Source organism: Pteronotus mesoamericanus, unplaced genomic scaffold (assembly GCF_021234165.1).
Source record: "Pteronotus mesoamericanus isolate MK-2021 breed Mesoamerican mustached bat unplaced genomic scaffold, CSHL_Meso_final scaffold_174, whole genome shotgun sequence".
Classification (NCBI taxonomy): Eukaryota; Metazoa; Chordata; class Mammalia; order Chiroptera; family Mormoopidae; genus Pteronotus; species Pteronotus mesoamericanus.
Window position 1 is genome coordinate 33,764,754 of NW_026555309.1, and position 22,364 is coordinate 33,787,117.

Here is a 22,364-nt window from a genome sequence, read left to right on the forward strand (position 1 = left end):
GCATGAAAGCAATTTCATATTGAAAATATTAGAACAGTCCATGGAGAAAAAGAAAAGTCTAAGAACTGACCTATGTGAACCTAACCCCATGTACTTTTGGATATTCAGGGAATGCCAGGAGAGAAAGGAGAGAAAGGAGAGACTGGCTCACCTGGTCCACAGGTACTATTTCTGTTCTGTTTTGTTTTGTTTTTTGGTCTATTGCCGTCGGCTATAGCCTAGAACTTTGTTAGGAAGGGAAAAAAAGACAGTAGTTCTGCAGACAGCTGGAATCTTGGCGATAAGTCGTTTCTCTATTAAAGATGCTTAGTCTGTATTCATTTATCTTATGTCCCTTCTAAGGGTCACACTGATGGTCTCAGGGTGAGCCCTGGTGAGGACGCTCCATTCTCATGATTGACTTGTGGGTTCTGAATTCTCGATCATGGAGGCTTCAGGGAAGCTGGGTGAGAAGGTAACTCACTTCCGTGACTCTGACTCATGTCTTGTTCTCACTCCACCTAGGGCATCCCAGGAGGCGTTGGTTCACCAGGACGTGATGGCTCTCCAGGCCAGAGGGTAAGGACTCACCCAAGGTTGTTTGGTAGCACAGTAGATTCCTCACTGAGTCGCCTTTTCCTTCTATCAGGTTCCTATACAAGGAAGTCAATCAAACCAGGTGTTCTTTTTTTTTCTCCTTTTCCCTCCCATTGACAGTCTATCTACCTTGCATCTGTTTCCCTTCACTGACATCTTCTATTTCTATTACTTTCATCAAAACCTGGAAGCTTTCATCAAACTTTCCCCAATTAGGAACACTTCTTTCTGAACGTTCCCATAACCTGAATCCAGTTTGCACTGAGTTGCATATATTCATTGAGCAGATTTTCCATTTTTTTCTAATCCTCAAGACACAAAACAAAAGGAAAACAAAAATAATATGAATCAACATTTAAATATAATGATCATCTGCAGTACTTTCCTTTTATTTAATGTATGTCACTTATTTTTTTTAACTTGTTGAAATGAATGGCAGTCAGAGAAATGACCAGGATGATTAGGAGAGGGATGAGATAATATTTAGTCTTTGTTTAGTCAAAATCCTCACTGAGCCAGGTTTGAGGTTCTTATCCTTAAAGATATTGTAGCTTAATGGAAGGAGCAATCACCAAATAAGGAGCTATAATAATGCGAAGATGGGAGTATTTATAGAACCCCATGGGAATACAAAGAATAGATAACTAATCCAGACTTGGAGGGTCAGGAACATCTTCCCAGAGGAGGCTGAGTCTCAGTCAAGAGATGGAAACTAGTGAGGTGCATGAGGAAAGGAAGCTATAGCAAGCAGAGAAAATGGCACGTACAAAGGACAAGAGATGAACAGAAGGTGAGCATTTCCAATATTGCATATAGCTCAGCATGGCTGGAGATTGAGTGCAGTGAGTATGTGTGTATGTGTGTATACTTAGCAGTGGGGAAATGAAACTGGAGAAGTAAACAGATACTTATTTCATTTCTCTCTCTCTCTCTCTCTCTCTCTTTTGGGGGGGCTTTAACAGGAAGGCAAAAACAGTCTGAATTTTCAGCAGGGAGAGAGAGAAAATGGTCATCCCTGAACTGTCACTGACTTAGACTTGTAGGCAGCTCCAGTTTCTGTCAGGACTGAATTATATGGAGTGGCAGCCACTGAGATCCAATCCAAAGAAGGGCAACACATTTGGTATTCAATGGTGTCTTTGGCATAACTTATCCATTAGGTTAAAAAAAAATTGGCTGGAATTTCTATATAAATAATTGCCTTTAGCTCAGGGTATCTAGACTGCTCAAGAATAAGGAGATTGTTTTTTCTATAGAAAGCTAGGTGTGCGACCTTAAATTTTTCTATGTTCTTACCCACCCTCTCCTCAAACTTTCATTTGCTTAAAAACTCAGTTTAGTCTTAGTCTCTGTCTATCAAATGGAATTACTCAGTCTGCAAAGCACAGCCAGGTGAATGTATTTAAAGGAGGCCATCTCTGAAAGTAAGATTTATGTAGGTTTCTTGTACATGTGGAAGGAGTGTCTAGAAGTATTTATATATTTTGGCAAAGGGCTTGGACTAAAATCCTGTGTGGTTACACACCTAGATTCTTTCATGATTCCTGAAGCTCTGAAAATGGCAGTTCTATTGATTTGTTTCAGGGAATCGACATGATTTATCTATGCCTGGAGTCCAGTATTGGCAAAGAAACCCTAATTCAAACATATTGGATTAGTGTTGGGATCATTTGGTTTTGGAACTCTTTTTTTTACAAAAACCAATATACCAACACAGACTTTTTGTAAATATTTTGCTGTTTCTCCAAACATGTTTTCTTTTATAAGATGAAAGGTCTTAGCACTGTAATTAAGTGATAAGATAGCTGTGTGTGAATTTTATTTTCCTCTCTCCCTCAAGGTAGAGGGAAAATTTCAGAGTATGTCCAATTCGCACTTTGACAAATTCTCAGATGGGAATGAACTTGCTTTTTAAAACTGGTTTTCAGAGGATACTCATTCTTTGTATGGCTGTGTTAAAAAAAATATTGTGAGAATCCTGTGACAGTTGTTTTAGAAAAGATATAGGAGGGCAATACTATTCCAGTGCACAACTCTAGGGGATGCCATTCACAAAGAACAAAATACAATGCTATCCCCTGGAACTGTGTAATGTGACCGCCATGCTTGAGGAAAGGGTTATGCATATATATTTTTTAATATCTAATATCTCGTTTAATAAAACAGTAATTGAGCACATAGAGTGGTACCTCGGTACTCATTCTGGAACTCTTGACAAGTGCTGAGACCGACGAATACCGAGCAAGCGATGAGTGATAAAGCGTTTTCTCTTGTGGGGCGGCATCATGACTCGTACATGTTCTAGCAAGTGCAACAAGTCCTGAGCAAACGCAGAGTGCTGGAACATTTTCTTTTGTCAAACTACGATCAGTACAGGGTTTGATGAGTTCTGAAGCCACCAAGTATCGAGGTATGACTGTACTATGTACCACAGACTATGCTCAAAGAAGATGGCCATGTCCTTTTCTCCCTCTGGAGGGGAAGGGTCCAGAAGGGGAGAGACTTTTGGTATCTGCAGGAGGCACTCTGTAGACCTGGAGGGGATGGAAGGATGGGGTGGTGTCAAGGGCATGACCCTTCCCCTGGGGCCCGGAAAACAGTCAAACAGGAAGAGAGGTGGGTGAAAACAGTTATTGAGGTGGCTCTGATCTGTTTAGTCGAATATCTCAGGGCTTAAGAAAAGTAAAAATTTAAAACAATTAGATCATTATTTAGCAGGGTTGTCAAGTAGGAGTCCAGGACCACCTTCCATGGCTGTAGGGACAGATTGAGGACATGGAGCACCTTCACTGAAGGGCAGGAATGTCCAGCTCTCTGTGGTCGGGCAGGAGGAGAAGACAGTTGTTCAGAGTACTAAGGACAAACACTTTGGATCATTCCTGCTCTTCCCTGGGCCATGCTACAAGGCAAACCTGCAATCAGAAAGTAACAATGATAATAACACCTGTGGCACAGGACAGACAGCACAAACCCCTTGCATGATGAGACTTAACTGCTGAAACGCCTGGGAAGCCACTTCCAGGAAACAACCCAGGCTTGAGTGGCGAGAGACTCAGGAAGCAGAGATACTTTCTTCATCACTCTAAGCACTTAAATGACTTACAGTTACTGTGACTTCATTCCTCTGATCTTGAATGAGCAAAGCCTACTCTTGGCATGGAAGGAGGAAGCTGGAATAAAGGTGTATGATGCCGTCCCATCAGTGCTTCCGGCTCCTTCGAGGGCCTGAGGGGGTCAGTGAGCTAGGTGTGCTGTAGGGGTGGTGGGCAATTCCTCACTGCACGTTCTTCTTTCTTTTAAAACTTTGTCTCCCTGTATTGATAGGTAAGTACTCACAGCCCAAAGCTAGCACTGTCACTTCGATTCTCTCTCCTGGAGTCGGTGCCTGGAAGGAGGGAGAGCTTAACAAAGAACAAAAAGGTTAAACATCTCCTCCTTGAGCAGAAGACTTATTTTCTAATGTTTCTAGTGTATTCTGGCTTTTCCCAAGGAGGATCTTTGACTCTTTGAGTTGGATTCTCATCCTTGACCCTAGATATCCTGGAGATCCTCAGAGAAACTAGGAAGAACAGGCAAGACAGGGGTGATAAGCCTAAGAAGTGAGAGAAAGAACTGAAAAAGACAGAAGAAAAAAAAGCAACCTCTTTTCTAGCTCTGAGGCTCAGTTATGCCCAAGACCGCCAGCTTTCTGTCAAGCACTCCCAACAGAAACTTTAAAAGTTGTTTTCATTTTCAATTCTTTTTAAAAAAGATTTTATTTACTTATTCTTAGAGAGGGGAAGGGAGGAAGAGGTAAACATCAATGTGTGGTTGCCTCTCAGGCGCCCCCTACTGGGGACCTGGCCCACAACCCAGGCATGTGCCCTGACCGGGAATCGACCTGGAGACCTTTTGATTCACAGGCCGGCGCTCAATCCACTGAGCCACACCAGCCAGTGTGCATTTTCAGTTCTTTATATGATTATATAAAAAGTCAGAGAAACAAGAAATAAACAAGAAACAAGAAATAAAGGAGAAGGAAATATATCATTTACAGCACCTGGAAGCTAGGGATCCCTCTGTGGTACAGAGGGTATTTGTTTTTAAATTCCAAGAAAATTTAATTTAAATTGCTTGTTTTCCCCCAGGTTGCTGCTCTGTGTATCTCCACGCCCTTGCTAAAACCACAGACTTTCTTTCTAATCTGTACAAGATGAAAAAAAAATCCTTCTCCATATGAATTTTGCAAAATTTCTGAGGTTATGAGAAGCAGGATGGCCTCGTGGTGAATATTCTAGACCTGGACTGCTGGCCAGACCTGAGTTTGAACGCTTACCATATGACATTGAGCCAGTTACTTAATATTCTCATCTGTGAAGTGGAAAAAATAATATTTGACTCCATGGAATCGTTGTGAGGATTCATTCATATAAAGAATTTCTATATAAAATTTCAATTTTAGCTGATATTAGTACTAACTCTTTTCAATGTAAACCTAATGAGTCAGGACAGGATATTTTATAATGCCTGGACTTCACATGTTAATAGTTCTTTAGAAGATTTTAAAGAACTATTTTTTTAAAAGTCTGAAGGAAAAGCAAGTAGTTTCTTTGTTAGTGCTTAATTTCCTTGGATTCCATATTGAAAAGACTCTTGGAACATATTCCCTTTTTACGTGGGTTTGATGTACACAAAGGCCATATTTGTGACAAAGGCCCCATTTCATCAAAATGAGTTGGATTTATAATGTACTCGAGAAATTGAACTTGAGTCAACTGTCTGGATTTAATTCCTATCATAAATGTTAAACAGTGATGAGAGAGTCATCTAAAGAATATTTTGTTAAATACTAAGATTTGTAATCACCCCCTTGAGTATTTCCCTCCTTCAGAAGAGGAAATGTAACATACCGCTGCAAAGCTAGTGGAGAAAATGATTTGATTTTCTATTTTGTGGGTCTAGATGGGATTTTACAAAACCGCAGGAGAACATTCTCACAGTCAGCCACAGCGATGATAATAAATGCAATCTGGATTTGACAGATTATTTGAATAAAAATAACAGCAACCGCTATTATTCATTACTGACAAAATGCAGGTATTTTACAAATGTTATGTTCTCTAATCTTCAGAATAACCTTGAATGCTAGGCACTGTTACCCCATTTTACAGACAAGGAATCAAGAGCTGACAAAGTGGAAGTATTTAACAATGCCACACAGCTAATAAATGTCAGAGCCAGGATTATAATCCATCTCCTGGGCTCCAACACTGCACACTTTCTTCCGACGAAATCATGTTAGCAAAGATCACTGTGGGAGTTTGTTCATGTAAAAATGTCTCCCATGAAGATATTTAATAAGCAGGATCCCGTCCCTATAGATACCTCACATGGCATTTTTGGGCAGTAGGAACCCTATTTTGGTTACTTTCTTGGTGATGTAGAAGTTAACATTTCACACCTAAGAAATTATTTCTTTGATTATATTGAGCCTTTGCTTGGACACTGGCACATCTGGGTATGTCTGAGGAGAGAACCGTTACTTACGAAGTGAGTTTTGTGTCATTACAGGCTGTAAAGGTGCTTCTGTTGGGGCGCAGGTTACCAATAATATCTGCTATGCACTCTGGTTCTAATGCTATCCTCCAGGGTCAGGCTGGACGTTTTTATATTTGTTAACCAGAAGTTTCCCAATGTTGGTGATCAGGTTGTTGCTTTGTGTTTTGCTTTGTTTGTTTGTTTTTTAATATGCTGATTCCTGGGCTCAACCTCAGAGATTCAGATACAAAAGGTCTTAGGCATGACCTAGGAATATATAGTTTTAAAAAGCTTAGTGATTCTGATAATCACTAGGTTTTGAGATCACTGGATACTATATTGTGTTAGGCCTATGATATGTTAAAGAGATTTCTTAAGTAGAACATTGCTGGTGGTTTTTTTGTTTGTTTTCATCCACTGAAGGCATCATCGCATGTTTTTAAAAATATATACATTTGTATTTATACATATACGTTTAAATTATATATGTACTGTATATGTACATATTAACAGTAGTATGTCTATATAGCATATAAATACATGTACACATGTTATATATATAAAAATATATGTATATAATGTATATATTCGCACATATACATAAATTTGTGCGTGTGTGTGTGTGTGTGTATCACTGAAAGTCCACCAGTGGCTCAACACGCTATCATACATAAGGACTGATATTGGATCTCTAGCTGAACCAGTGTTTACAGAGTCTGTGGCTTTTTGCTGCTTGGCCTCTTACCCTGGTGGTTGGTGTTAATCCTTTGCTGCAAGTAGCAGCCTTGTTTCTTCTGGCTGACCGCCACGCTGTCTCTCTACTGTCGCTCATAGCAGTCCAGAGCCACGCCACAGGGGTGAAAGTGGACATCAGGACTTTCTACACGTGTATCTCTGGCCCTCCCTGCTTGAGTCCGGTTTCAACGAACTCATCAGACCCAGGCTGCTCACAGAGTCTGCTCTGCCTGTGCGTGTAGCATCAGGCAGAGGACCTTGGCAATTGGCATTCCAGAATCTTCAAGTTAGTTTCCATGGTCCACCATTGTAGGTTTCGAAGAAGACACGGCTGGTGAATAAGTCTTGAGGTCTGAGTGCTCCTTCTAGTATGTCTAGTTATGTCTAGTGCATTAACATAAACATTCCACCTTCTGACTTTAAGTTCAGTTACACTACTGTTTGTGGGCACATCGGTGGTGTCCTTTAGACACCGTAGGCATACTACCTAGAAACTACAAACGTTTAAGAGCCTACAAAAATGCGTTTATGACCAGGAGAAGTATATATATTAGCTCTAAAGTATGGAAAAGAAAACTGAAAAATGGAAATTTGTAAATGTTTAAATAAATGTCTAGAAAATGGTATGCTTTGCCAATTTCAGCCATAGTTAAATTTAGTATTCATTTGATAATTAGTGATTTTGAAAACAAATTTTAGGTTAGATTTCCTTTTGCTGATGAATTATCGCCAACCATAACTTAATAAGTTGGTCATAGCCAAATGTTTTCAAACTGAATTATAAAAATCCTTTCAAGTTTTTATAGCAAAAATTATTTTTAATGTGGGTTGTGGGTATCTATTAATATTTTGAGATGGGAATCCCAGAAAAGAAAAATGCCTGGAGCTATTCATGTTATAAAACATCCCTGTTTGTGGGTGGCTCATTGCATGCGCTTTAAAAAACATTTGTCAGCTTAAGTAAATTCCCACATTACGCTTATCATTTAATCTTCTATTCCCTAATATCCATTCTTCATTGCTTAATTAAGGGTTTCTGCTTTTTATGAGAGTACTTAATCCACAATCACAACTTCTCAGTTTGGCTTCCTGATATAAAATGGATAATTTATAGATAGAGAAATGTTTTGGGAAATAAAAAACACATTTTTAGCTTACAGGGTTGAAGACCATTCAAAGAGCTTTAACTTAAACTGAATCGCAAAGCTAGAATGTGCCTGTTATTTTGCCCCGTATAGTGTAGACATTTTATGACACTTTTCACCAAGGTCATTGGTTTTGTGTAAAAAACCACTGTTATGGTTGCTCACCCTGAGAGGAAGAGATGAGAAAACGAAACCAAGCCCTGCCTCAGTGGGGACTGGCCTTCCGGGACAGGCTGTGATGTGGGGCCAGGGCAGCGCGGGAGGCTAATGCAGAGGCCAACCATCCTGGGTCCCTCCACCTCTCCTATGAAGTCATCCTTAGATTCCACACCAGGAGTAGATGCTCTTCCTGCGTGTTCCCGTGGAAGTTCGTAGTTCCATCATCACAGTCTGTTGCTCTCTTTTTCCTCATTGTTGCATTTTCTCAACACTGTAAACTCCTGTGAAAGAGACTCTCTTGTTCATCAATGTCTACACCAAACCTATGGAGTGCCTGGCACATAGTAGCTCTGCAAATATTTTTTAATAATGTGACAAACGTGAGGCTTACAAGTAAAACCTCTTTCAAAGGGAATTGACTAGAGTGATTCCAAAGTTGAAAAATAAAACTGTTTATATAACATGTGAACTTTTTTCTTTTCTAGGGTTAGGAAGAAATTAGGGATGGGGGATGGCTTTGATTATGCTTCTAAAATGGTACTAAGCTTAAGATGTGCAGCTTCTGAGGATGCTCTTTAGGTAGGAGAACTGGTGAACAAGTATGTCATCTAGCCTGCCCTTTGGACTTGATCGCACTGAAACACTAGCCCCTCTGCCAAAGTTACCTCCTTTGTAGGAACAGTATTTCATCCTTTTCCCTTCCAGATGGTACATACGCATGTGGTTTCTGTAAATTACATGAATTCAAAAGTGTTCACAAGAGTACCCATGGTCCCACCATGGGGGAGCGCGCTTGCTTTGTAAACTTCCACATGATTGGAAGAGGGAAGTGAATGTGTTGTTTCCTGCCGACCTTCCCTTGTTTTGAGAAAATAAGCTATGGCTGGTCTCCCTCAGTGAATTCACAGAGTTGACCGGGGATGGTGTGCTGGCCATGTGTCACATGTCACATGTTTCATGTGCGGGCTTGCATGAGGCTGCATGTTTGTTTGCCAGCAGAGCTGGAAGAGTTTTAAGGCAAGAAGCAAAAAACCGTCCTTTTAAAAATGTCTTTTTAAGTTATGGAATATATTCTCAGAGTCCATTTTTTTTTCTTATGTGAACTTCACCTAGGAAATAAGAGTAGATTTTTTTAAAAAATCCTTTTTTTTTTTCATGGTAGGTTCTCTTAACCTCTCTCTGTCCCACGTTTTCTCACTTAGGAGGGAGTTGGGCTGGATGGGCTTCAAGGTCCAGTATGTCTCTCACACTCTGATTTCTTATGCCTTTCTTCCTGACCATGGTAGACGTAACTCCACGTCAAATAATTTATTTCCACCTGTATCGGTATTAATTTTTGTTGTCTTGTTAGCATATCCAAGGAAGGGTGTGTGTGTGTGTGTGTGTGTGTGTAACTTCATCTGTATCAGGGTTCATCACTGCCACTTTCTGACTTCCTATTTTTAACCGACTAACCACAGTGAAAGAAGTAATAGTAAAACAACAAGAACAACACTAGCTTGTGTATTAGAATAGAAGAGCAACTATAACAAACAACCCTAAAATCTCCACCCTAAATTACAATGGTTTAATGCAATAACATCAAGTCTGTTGTTTGTTTGCTCTCCATTGCTGTCAGTGGGGTAGGTAGAGGAGTAGGGAGGTCTGGTCCCTGTTCCATATAATCATTTAGGGGCTCAGGGTCTTTCCCTCTTGGGACACTCTCATCGTCAACACGTGGCCTCTAAAGTTGGTGCAGAAGGAAAAGAGAAAGTGAAGGATTACCCATGGGAAATTTTTATGAGCCAGGACTGGAACTGGCCCCTTTCCATTGGCTAGAACTTGGCCCTATGGCTCCAACAGAATTGCTGGAACAGGAGGCTGGAAAAATGTAGCCTTGCTGTGTGCCCAGGCAGAAAGGGGAAACCACGAATCCCTTGCCTCCTCTGGTTTCAGGACCCACTGGTACATCAGGTGTGTGATGAAAAGGTCTTGCTTACCAATGCTTTTCCTATGTCCTCACTGTGCCCCCGCTTCATGTCGCCTCTCATACCCTGTCTCCCTACACACACACCATTTCCTCTCATCCAGCTGCATCTTTACTCTCTTTTACTTGATACCTTGAGGTAGGAAGGAATAAAGTGAACTTCGATGAGGAGCACTAAGAAGGTGGGTTTTCATGAGCATGATAAGTAGAAAGACAAGCTCACTGGAAAAGTGGGACATTGTTGTAGAAAGAGAATTGGTAGAGGCTGGTTTGGTTCGTTTCAAGATGGGAAGGGATTAATCCAATAGGAGACAAATCCCAAGATGAACAGTTCGTATCTCTGTGTAGTAACAGGTGATGTTTTGGACAAAATTTTCTGAGCCTATTATGAAATTTAGATAGAAGATTCCCTCTCATGTTTTTAACTGTTTTTGAAGGGCTGGCATCCACAACTAAGAACTAATAAACATGTAAGACTAAGTCATTCCAGCCGTTAATTTTTTCTTAACATGTAAAAATAACATACACATGTTCAACAATTTAGGGAGATGTTTTCTTTAATAAAGAATAACAGTTGTCTTCTGCCTTTAGCCCTTCCAACATGGAATGGGAAGCACAGAGGCACCCATTTGTAAGGGTTTGGTGACACATTCTACAAACCTGCCCAGGAGTAAAAGTCTGTCATTGCAGCATCAAGTCCTGCACATTCTCCTGGAGAGGTGCAGAGTTGGAGATGTTCTAATGCTTCCCATTTGTAACATAGAGCCCGGTGATAGGGACCCTAGGGCAGGGAAGACACTAAGGCATCTTTTTGTCTGGTCGTTGATCACTGAGACTTGATCTTCCTTCTCCTTTGTTATGCTTTGTTGAATAAAAACTACTTTCTGGAAACAAGTTCCTGCTTAAGTTTGTAAGTAGCATTTCTCACACCTAAAAGTCTTGCCCTGGACAATTTTGTAGGGCCAAGAGATATACAGGTCTCGCCAAGAACAATTCTCATGAAGAGTTCAAAAGTGGCGAATCCCTGGAAGTTCAGAGCAAGCGGCAGGACTTGGCCCCCAATACTAGAAGAGTTAGGTGTACCTACTCTGAAAGCCATATAAAGCATCTGCATAGTTGATGTGCTATATTTCTTTTCCCCAGGGCTTTCCTGGAAAGGATGGGGCCTCTGGCCCTCCAGGACCACCAGGACCAATTGTAAGTATTTCCAGAAACCACTGGGATATACTCTGCTTTAAAGCATTTTGCTTCTTTTGAGACATTTTCTTTTGCCAGACCTGTCACCTCCGCAGCCACCTTTGGTGTAACAGTTCAGCCCTTGGTACAGACCTCCACCTAAAATATCTTTTAAAAATAATACACCCATATGGCTTGATTATTCTTTCTCTGAGCCACTTTGTCATAAGAGCACCCGCATTGACTTAGTTTTTATTAGATGCAGATACGGCTTGAATTTGAAAGAACTATACCTGACTGTTAGTTTGGAGACTTCTTTCAAAAATGTCTTCCCTGCTTCTTTGGTAGCTGGGACCAGGAATGAGCAATGAACCCTGAAATCTTGGTGCTGAGGAGGAGGGGAGCTACCTCTGTGTGTGTCCCTTACTCCTTCCTGAGAGCGAGCTGTGCTCCATGAGAATGTGGAAGTCCTCACTTTTGCTTCATTTCCCTGTCTGTGCCTCAGGGCATCCCCGGAGCCCCCGGAGTTCCAGGGATCACAGGAAGCATGGGACCCCAAGGTGCCCTGGGACCACCCGTGAGTATGCAGCAGCAGCCGGTCAGGATGGTTGCCTAGTCATCCCTCTGGTTTATTTCTGCGTTTCAATTTACCAGCATCTCTGTTGGTCAAAAATGTTAGTTTTGGTCCTGGATGCTGTGGGAATCCATAAGGGAAAACAGAAACTCCTAGGACAAAGATTAAGATCAAACTGTGCACATGTCAGGGCTAAAGACAGAGCATCCCAACAGTGAATAATCAGCCACGCTGCTGCTTATATGTATGTATGTTTGTTTGTTCTTTTGTACTTGGCTAAGTAAACCCAATACAACCTTTACAGGGACGGGATACAATAGCTGTGTGTTAATTAGACCTGTCTCCTGGGGGTAAAAAAATACAAGGCTCGAGAAAGTCAAGGAGTAGTGAGAATGGGAATAGATTTTTATTCTACAAGAAAGGCAAGTAGGAGCACGTGCAAGCATGCACACACACAGAACACACACACACACACACACACACACACACACACAATTCTGTCTCTACCACCCTTTCCCTGAAAACTTATCTAGGCTATTCCTCACCAGAAAAGAGGATTGAAATGTCCTCTCTGCTACCAGGCTTCAGTCTGTTTCCCAGGATGTGCCCCTGGGAACAGGTGTCCCAGGATATGTCAGCAGCACTCAGAGAGCAAGGGCTTCTGGTTAAAGGAGTGGCAGAGACAGCGCATACTAAATCCCTTCTCTGACAGTCATGAGAGATTTGAGGACATCAAAAGCTTTTGAGGCATCTTGAAGGGAAGCAGAAAAAAACCCTCCAAACCTACTTGATTGGGTTAGACAGCCAACAAACGTGCTTGTGCACGATCTTGTGCGTTGCAGTCTTACTGATGTTTCCTAGAACCAGTTTCCTTCAGTGCCAGTTGGGTTGTTCCTGAGCCAGGGGGATAGGCTGTGAGAGATCAGTTTTGGGGGACTTTGAGAAAGGACAGCGGGGCCTGCGAGGCGTAGGGTGAGACATGGAATATGTCAGGGAAGGAGAATGCCTCCCTGCTTGTCCGTCTGGCCTTTTTGTAACTCTGGAACAGACTAAATGTGGAGCATGCCGAAACACCAGCGCATTTTTTCCTGGGCATGAAATACTTGTTAATAATATCATCTCTGATTTGTTACATGAACAGAAAAGGACCCTTGATGGTGGCGTTTTTCTCAGGGCCAGAAGCCATTTCGTCTGGTTTCATAGACACTGGGTGGGGATGCCACAGTCGGCACTGGGTAGCCTCTGAAAAGCTGGTTGTTCTCTGAACTGTCCAGCCCAGGCTTTGCCCTGCGCTTGGGGCCCTGAGCCACCAAGGCCTGCCGCCTGGCCCGACTGGCGTGACTAGTCAAGCGGGCTCGGTATCAAGGTGTTAAGGCCTTGACTATTTTCCCGTGGATGTCTGTCTAGGAAAACAGGAGGGAAAGAGACCAAGAAAGACAGACTGCCCCGCTGAAAATAGCAACACGTTTCCTCTAGTCGGTGCCAGGAACACTTGCTCGCATGCACTCTGCCGTCAGCCACTGGCTTCCCAGGGCAGACTGCGTGCTGCTGCTGTAGTCATAGCTGCTATGTGGGGTTCAAGCGTCCGCTAAAAGCTAGTGCCCCCCTGCAGAGGAACAGATTGTGACGAAGCATGTGCAAAAAGGCCCATGCGTTTAGCTTAAAATCAATGTAGGTAGGAGGTCTAGTGCTGCGCCATTTAAAGAATGCCGCACTGAAAGCCAGGACACCTGGATTCTTTCTAGATGTGGCCCTGACTTGACTTTAACTCACTGTGCAAGCCACTAAGCAATTTGCCTAGTCTCTCAGGCCTCAGTTTCCTAATGTGTTCACTTAAAAGTATTTACTTAGCAGCTGCAATATACAGACATATGGGGAGAGGGGTTCTGAGGGGTACAAAGGGTAACCAAGATATTTTTCCACATTCACGGACAATCTAGGGAGAATGATTTTTTTTTGTATAAGTACGTATAATAAAAGCCAGAAAGTCAGAAATGCCTTAAGGAAGGAAGAGACAAGGAAGTTGCTATGAAAGTTCCATTGAGAGGGAGAGAGCTGGACAGAGACAGAGACAGAGGGAGACACCCATCCGAGCTGTGGGGGTGAGGAGAGCAGTTCCTGAAGGAGGTGGCCTTTCAGTGGGACCCTGACAGGTGGCATGATTTGCACCCACAAAGACAGGAAGGTGGCGTTGTTTGTATGGGGATTATAGTAAAACATAAAGCGGGCACAGCACACCCTCTGTCTTGTATGTTTCAATAGTTTTCAACTCTTCCTCTTCCTTCTTTGCCACTGCCAAATTTTATTTCAAGCCCTCCTTATTTCCCACCAAGATGATCACAAGAAGCTCTGGCTCTGGCCTGGTCCATTCCCCGCTTCCAGAAGATCTTTCTAGAACAACTCTGATGTGTTATTCCCTCGCTTAAATGTCCTCACTGGATTCCTGTCCCCAGAGGATGGGTCTTAAATATGCAGCTGAGTATACATGGTCCTTCATGACGGGTCCTTTCTTTCCCCTCCCACTTGATTTCCCATCATCCTTTGGGGCTCAGTGATCATTATTTAAAGCTCGCTACATATATGCCACACTGTTTCACCTTTTTTTCCCCTTGGGGTGCTCTTCCATTTGTCTGGACTGCCGTCTCCTCCCTTCTCTGCCTGTGAGCTCCGGACCAGTCTCTCTGTAAAACTGTGCACTTCCTGTGTGAGGCCACCCTCACCTCCCCAGGCTGACATACGTTGTTGATGGTCATTTCTCCGCTAAAATGATAGGTCCTCGAGGGCAGGAATTTTATCATGCTCACATCTGTATCGCCAGACTCCAGCTCAGTATCAGAGAGGGCACTTGATAAGTATCTGTTAACAGAAAGAAATGAAGGTATATTTGCGCTCCAGTTAGGCTGATGTTCAAGGGCATTTTAGAAGATTATTCTTATAAATTAAGGGTCAGGCCGTGGAAAACCTTTAGAGCTGAGTTAGGATGTTTGGATTTTAGTAAACAGACATTTTTAATATGTGGGACTTGGACCATGAAATTATTCCTCTTCCCTTCGGCGCTAAAATTCTGTGAATCTGTGAATGTAGCCACTGTATTTTCCTTTCTTTACATTTCAAATGTTCCTGAAATCAAAGGAAAATGTGCCACTTTTTCTGGCCTGCATCTGCAGGGAAGATGTGTTTTCCCTCAAAGCATACTTTGGAGGAGTTATGGGCCTTCGCTTGCACCAGAATTTTTATTCTGTTTTTACTTTGCAAAAATCAAAGGAAAGATGTCAGAGAAGTTGGAATAAAACTAACTTCCAGCCGTACAGGTATTTCCCTAAACGGACCTTTCACTGAGACCACCTAGCTATGCCCTGCAGCTACTTAATATCAAGCACCGTGAGGCCGGGTGTGAGGAATTTCAGGCCCAATTAAACACAAAGGTGCCAACAGCTGATGCTGCCCATTTATCTTGTCACTTAGGTTTGCACTGTAATTTCAAAGCTTCAAGCAAACCCACTTAATAATAGCAAGCCATGGAAATGTCAAATAATGTATAGGTCCAGAACTAAAAATACTCAAGATAAAATAACTCAAGTTAAAACCTAATTCTGAATGACTAGTGTCTGAATGACTAGAATTAGGGGGGATGAATGGTTGATTTTTAAAAATCATTATTTAGTTAGGAAATGTATGGTCTTCACTGGAGTAGAAGACACTGGCTGACAAATTAGTTGAGTGCTTTCTTTGGAGGTAGTAGTGGCGCGTATAGGGGAGGGTGTGGATTTGGGAGCCTGGCTGTCTGGGGTCTGATCCCAACTCTTCCATTTTCATGTTGTGTGACCTTGGGCAAGTTATTTAACATCTTGATACATCACTTTACCTATGTGTGCAATGAAATCATATCTCATCAGTGTGTTTGGTGACACGGGCTGTGAAACAATTCACAAAGGGAAGAAAGTGGAGAGAATCAAGTTTTTATTCACTCCCCAAGGAAGCACAGGGGCATGGTGTGGAGAGATACAAGCCTTGAGGGGTGGAGGCTTTGAACTTTTATTGGATTATAACTGGATTAAAAAAGGGTGGAGTGTTGCTGATGTGTGGCCCCTACAAGGCTGCGGTTTGTTCCAATGTTATCTTCTGCCTGTGGCTGTAGGGAATGGTTAGTTCTGTTCTTGCTTTCAGTAATTTCCAGTCCTGCAGGCAAGCTCAGAAGAGTAAAATGGGAGCCGTATTTAACAAAGTCACAGGCCGGCTCAGCAAATGGTGCTGCCATGGTAGCAGTTGGCTCTGGCTTTACCCTTTCAATAGGGTTGCTAGCGAGAGTAAATGAGCAGACTGCCGGTCAGGATGGCAGCACAGGCAGACGTGGCTCATCTGTTTGCACAACCACATCACAATTACAACTAAAAACATAGAACAGCCATCACTCAGGAACATCAGAAACCAAGCTGAATGGAAGTCCAGCATTACAGATTTAAAGGAACCACATCCATCCAGACTGGTAGGAGGGGTGCAGACACACTATGTGCTAGTTCCACACCCAGATGGATAAAAATTAGGAAGGGATATCTCAGGAGTAAGAAGTCCCAGATCCACCCCAGGCCCCCCAGCCCAGGGATCCAGTGCCAAGAAGATAAGTCCCCACAACTTCTGGCTACAAATATCAGTGGGGTTGAGTCAGTGGAAGAAACTTCTGGAGCCCCATGCAGTTCCTCTTAAAAGAACCCACACATGGACTCACCTACTCAGACTCATTCCCTCTGAGCTCCAGCACTGGGGTAGCAGCTTGAAAGGCACCAGTCGTATATAGGGAGAATTTGAAGTGCCTGGCATCAAGGTGAGCAGAGGCCATTGTCCCTTTGCTAAACACTCCCCCGCAGAGCCATAAGCTGGTACCATATCGGAGACTCCATCAACCCAGCTAACCCTGGAGATCCCCAGAGGCTCTGCCCCACCTAACTTACAAGCCAACCTAAGCTGCTTTTCCATAAGAATGGCTGGTCTTGGCTGCTAAATCCTATCAAACAAGCAACATCTGGCTTCAGTGAGCCCTAGCAGCAGCCAGATTAGATTCACATCTGGGCTTCACCTGGGAATCTCCAAGCCCAGCACAAGTAGCAGCCAGCTCAGATTGCTTTACAGTTCAGGCAAGGTACCCATGGGTGAAACAGGTGGGGGCTGACCTTGGCCTGTACCACTGGGGAAATGCCAAGGCCAACACACCCAGTGGACAGCTGCAGACCACCTCGGAGCACCACCACGCTGCCCCTGCACAGCCAATCCTCCATGGAGGGCGGAGACTGGTTGTCAGTGGTCACAGCCAGTCCTTGCAGCTGACTGGCCTGGGTAAATCCCTCCCATTGACCTGCCAACAGCAACCAAGTCTCAGCTACAAGAGGAGGGTATACTCAGCCCACACGAAGGGCACACATCAAGTACCTAGCTTGGATGATAGGGGAGGCTGTGCCACTGGACCCTACAGGACACCTACTACATTAGGCCACACTATCAAGACGCAGAGTCAAAAGAGTTCCAACTAATACATAGGAATAAACACTGGGAGGCTGTCAAAATGAGGAGACAAAGAAACATGGCCCAACTGAAATAACAGATCAAAACTCCAGAGAAAGAGCTAAATGAAATGGAGATAAGCAATCTATCAGATGCAGAGTTCAAAACACTGGTTATAAGGATGCTCCAGGAACTTAGTGAGGATCTGAGGAGCATAAAAAAGACCCAGTCAGAAATGTAGGATACACTGATTGAACTAAAGAACAATTTACAGGGAAACAACAATGTAGTCGATGAAGCCAAGAATCAGATCAGATCAATGATTTGGAACACAAGAAAGTAAAAACAACCAATCAGAACAACAAGAACAAAAAAGGAACCAGAAAAAATGAGGGTAGTATAAACAGCCTCTGGGACAACTTTAAGAGATCGAACATTCACCTCATAGGGTGCCAGAAGGAGAAGAGAAAGAACAAGAAATTGGAAATCTATCTGAAAAATCAGTGAAAGAAAACTTCGCTTTGTGAAGGAAATCTGGTGAAGGAAATAGACATGCAAGTCCAGGAAGCACAGAGAGTCCCAGTTACGATGGATGCAAAGAGACCCACTCCAAGACACATCATAATGAAAAGGCCAAAGGTTAAAGATAAAGAGAGACTCTTAAAAGCAGCAAGAGAAAAGAAGTTAATTACCAGAAGGGTGCCAGATGGGAGGGGTGAGGGGGAAAATGGGTGAAGAGGTGAGGGGATTAAGAAGTACAAATAGGTAGTTACAGAATAGCCACGGGGATGCAAAGTACAGTATAGGAAATGGAGTAGCCAAGAACTTATATGCATGACCCACGGACATGAACAATGGTGGAGGGACTGCCTGAGGGAGTGGGGGGCGCTGGTGGAGGGGAGCAAAGGGGAAAAAAATCAGGACAACTATAACAGCATAATCAACAAAATATCACTAAAAATAAATTTAAAATATTTTTTTGAAGAAAGAATAAATGAGTTTGTCTTAGGGGAGTCTTATAAGGATTAAGTGAGTTAACTTTATAGGGCTGTTATGAGGGTTAAATAAGGTAGTATATAAAGAACAGTGCTGAAGCAGGTAATCCCAGGTAAAAACAGCTAAAGTATTAACTACTAGTTTTTCAGTTTCTTAATACATTAAAAATGTGGAATATTTACTTATTTTTGTTTGCTGATTTTCATTTCAGTTTTGCATATAATGCCTGAAAAGTTTGTTTCATTAGAAATTTATTTTGTGGAGACATAAGTCGCTCCTTTTCCCAGTTAGACCCTCCAGAGGTCATCGCTGTGCATCGCTTTAGGGACATGTCCATTTGTGCAGCCTAAGAAATGGGGAAGAGGACACAGCCAGTACATTTATTCCCCAAAAGAATGGGGGAAAGATGTGAAAATCTTTTGCAGAAAGTTTTTATAATGAAAATTGGGTACTTTTAAACAAAATCAGCTCTTTTTCTAATCATCTAGAGGCCCAGTGCCTGATTATCATAAATATTTTTCTCTTTTTTTAATCAAGGCAGTTATAAGGATGCACAAATTGGCTTTGCATCCCCACCAGAAGTGAAATTTATTCTTTCACTCACTCTCTCATTCATTCATTCAGCACATATTTTTGAGTGCTTAACACGTCCCAAACAGTCTTAGGCACTGAGGTTACCAAAGTTCTTCAGCTAGACATACTGCCTTAATAAAATGCACATGCTGAGAGATGTCACAAATAGTGAGGATCTGCTTTCTTTGTAGAGGTTGAGATACTTCTTGCAGGCCCAGCTTTGGTATTTTTCATTAATTTCTGTCCCTGGTGTTACCTTGTTCCAAATAATGACTGCACTATAAGACCCTGGCATATTACCTTTGTAAGGGGCCCCAGAGATCACTTAATTTAATGGCCTCATGTTACAAAGAAACTCAGAGAATTTAAGTGGCATACAGATCCCATGTCATATACCTTTTTTTCTCAAAGTATTAATATGAAAATTTTCAAACACACACAAAACTGGAAAAATTTAGAGTGAACACCCATATGCCTGACACTCAGATTCTACTAGTATATTGTGAGTGTGTGTATATTTTTTAATAATGTTTTCTTGGGCTTTGCTGATTATTGATCTCATTTGTAATATTGGAAAATTATTTACAGCACACTAAAGGGTGGATTATACTTTTAAGTGAAGTCAGTTAATTTTTTTTTATTTTATTAACAAAACAAAAGGAAACTTAAAGTCAGAGATAGTAGACAGCAGTTGTAGACTTATAATAACTTTCAATTTAATATTGGACTTAGTTAACTGTTTGAGTGACTCTTTTGTGCAAGAAAAAGGCTAGCTTGTTTTGGAAATCTAAGGTAACTTAAGTTATGGTCCCAGTTTTAGAGCTCTTACCATCTATGCAGAGAGAAGAGAAATCCATTCATTCATTCACTGAGTTGTAGTTAAGCATATACGACAATAAAAATTCAGTGTAAAAAACTGATACTCAAACTACGTAAGTCCTGCATTAGACTGTTCCTCTGTTTATCGTTAATTTACGAGATGTATGCTTAATGCTTTTCTCACATTCCACGTGTTTTTATACACTGAGTAGACCAGGTCAGTAGGAATGAGAAATTGTACTTTTGAGGAGTAGGAGATAGAGAGGTTGGGGCTAAATAACGAGAGACTTTGAATCCCAGGACTTTGACTTTGTCACATGAATGTCTAAGAATTGGTGAGTGATTACGAATAGAGGAAGAGCCACCATCAATCAGTAGCCTCTACGCTTTCTAAGTTGTACGCTGCTGGTGTCCGAGGAAGAGACAGCTGGTAGTTGTGTGGACGATGAACTGGACAGAGGTCTTTAGTTAGTTAGGGAGGCCAGTAGGAGAACGTTGCAGATGCCCTGGTGTGAGAGGGTAAGGGGTGCACCCGGGCGACGGGTAAAGGGGATGGACCTTAAGGAACTGCAATGCAAAGTGTGTGTGTGTAACAGACATGAGGGAAGCAAGGGAAAGAGGAGAAAAGGTAGAGCCAGTGGTGGGCTAGAGCTGGTTGGTACCTGCTCGGGAGGGTAGGTGACATGTTTCTCTTCTCACCCCCATCTTCAGTGACAGCATGCCTGCAGATTGAAATCAGCTGTCATAGAAATATTTACAGTTCCGATAGCAGCAAACGCTACAAGTCAGGGAGGCAGTTTACCTGCACACCACGGGGTGAGCCCAGGATTTTGAATTTTGGTCACAATTAAGTGAATAGAGGTTTTGGAGAAGATACTGAGTTCAGTTTGGGACCTGTTGACATGGTAGTAACAACTGGGAGCAGTCTGAAAATGTGGCAGATTCCATCTATAAATGCCATTCACTATCCTTTGGGTAAAACTATAAAAATGTTGTTCAATGAGTTGCTTTTATTACACTGTCTCAGAATTGAAACGAAAAGATGAAATCGTTCTGAGGACACATGTTTTGCATTAGGACTGTAATTTCATTGCAGAAACATAAAAACACCATTGTTTTTCAGTAAAAATTTTTACAGCTATAGTAGTTTCTTATGGGTCAAAGAGTAGCTAAGCCACAAAATAAAATAATAATTCAGCTGAGAATTCATGGTAATGGGAGCTCCCATTATCAGGGAGAAAGAATCATGTGCTATTATTCAGGAAGAAAAGCAAAGCGAGGCTGTGAGATTTCACAGACCTCAGCTCTTACTTGAACTCTTAGGCTGGAAGGTCTACTCCTTCCTTCCAGGGCTATTCTTTAAAAAATTGAAACGGTTTAGTTTCTTCAGCGGAGATTTGTGAAATAAATTATGAAGCACCAGTCGAGGATAATTCATAGACTAGCATTAGTGGGGAAAAATAAGACCTATTCAGTGAAACGATGTTACAAAGCAGTGTTGTTGCGTGATCCCCATTTTGTATTAAAATTTACTGTGCCAAAGACATTATGTTAAGTGAAACAAGCCAATCAAAGAAAGACAAATACCATATGATTTCACTTAAATGTGGAACCTAATGACCAAAACCAACAAACAAAAAAGAAACAGACTCATAGATACAGAGTACAGACTGACAGCTTGTAAGAGGGGAGGGGTGGTGGGGGGTTGGGTGAAAAAGGTGAAGGGATTAAGCAGTACGAATTGGTAGTTACAGAATAGTCACAGAGATGTAGATTACAGCATAGGAAACATAGTTAATAGCATCGAGATACATATGTGCGGGGCCAGGTGGGTACTTGAAACCGCGAGGGGATCACTCTGTAAAGTACATGATTTTCTAACCTCTTTGCTGTACGCCTGAAACTAATACAGAATAATATCGAATGTCAACTGTAATTTTAAAAAGTCTAAAAAAACAAAAGCAAAACCCATATTGTGTCTATGCATTAAAAGCCTGGAAAAGTCCAAAGTTTAAAAGCGCCCTTTTCTGCTTGGTGGGATTATAGGGTGCTGTTTGTTTATTCCTGTTGTGTCTATTTTTGCTGCAGAATTGCTGGTGCTAAGAAAAACGTCTTCATGAAATAAGAAAAGATGCACTGCCCCTATGTGCAGCTGAGTACGGCGTTACAAGTAACTTGATAATTTAAAATTTTACAGGGTGTTCCTGGAGCAAAGGGAGAGCGGGGAGAACGAGTAAGTAGCCTGTCTGACTCTGCTTACACGCCAGAGCTAACTGCGCCCCTTGCCTTGCTTGGCCTGACGAAGCATCACCATTTGCTATCAGGATCCTTCATCGCTCTTGGCCATTTCTTCTCCCCCCACTCCCTCCTCAACTCCTTGGAGCATGAGCCCATTTTCCAGTGGAAAACACCTCGTGGGCTGGAAGTCTGGAGAGCTGGTTACTAGTTGCAGATTTGCTACCATCCATCTAGGTAGATGACCTTCAGTCCATTTCTTTAAGAAGCCATAGAATTAAACTCTTCACCCAAGTGGATGTGATAAAGAAATTATATAATGCAGGGGGAAAGGCTTCAGAAAAGTAGAAGCTCTGTACAGACGCCAAGGAGTAGAAGAAGGCTCGGGTGTTTCTGA

General features: G+C 42.1%; 1 protein-coding gene across 2 annotated transcripts in view; it reads left to right on the forward strand.

The window, feature by feature from the left end:
* Nucleotides 1-22,364, forward strand: part of COL14A1 (collagen type XIV alpha 1 chain) — a 191,287-nt gene that overhangs the window by 145,479 nt on the left and 23,444 nt on the right. For both annotated transcript variants that reach the window (XM_054590440.1, XM_054590439.1), the window contains 5 exons: nucleotides 109-162; nucleotides 505-558; nucleotides 11,242-11,295; nucleotides 11,780-11,851; nucleotides 21,930-21,965. In XM_054590440.1, the coding sequence (XP_054446415.1) occupies nucleotides 109-162; nucleotides 505-558; nucleotides 11,242-11,295; nucleotides 11,780-11,851; nucleotides 21,930-21,965 (270 nt within the window). The remainder of the gene's footprint in view (nucleotides 1-108; nucleotides 163-504; nucleotides 559-11,241; nucleotides 11,296-11,779; nucleotides 11,852-21,929; nucleotides 21,966-22,364) is intronic.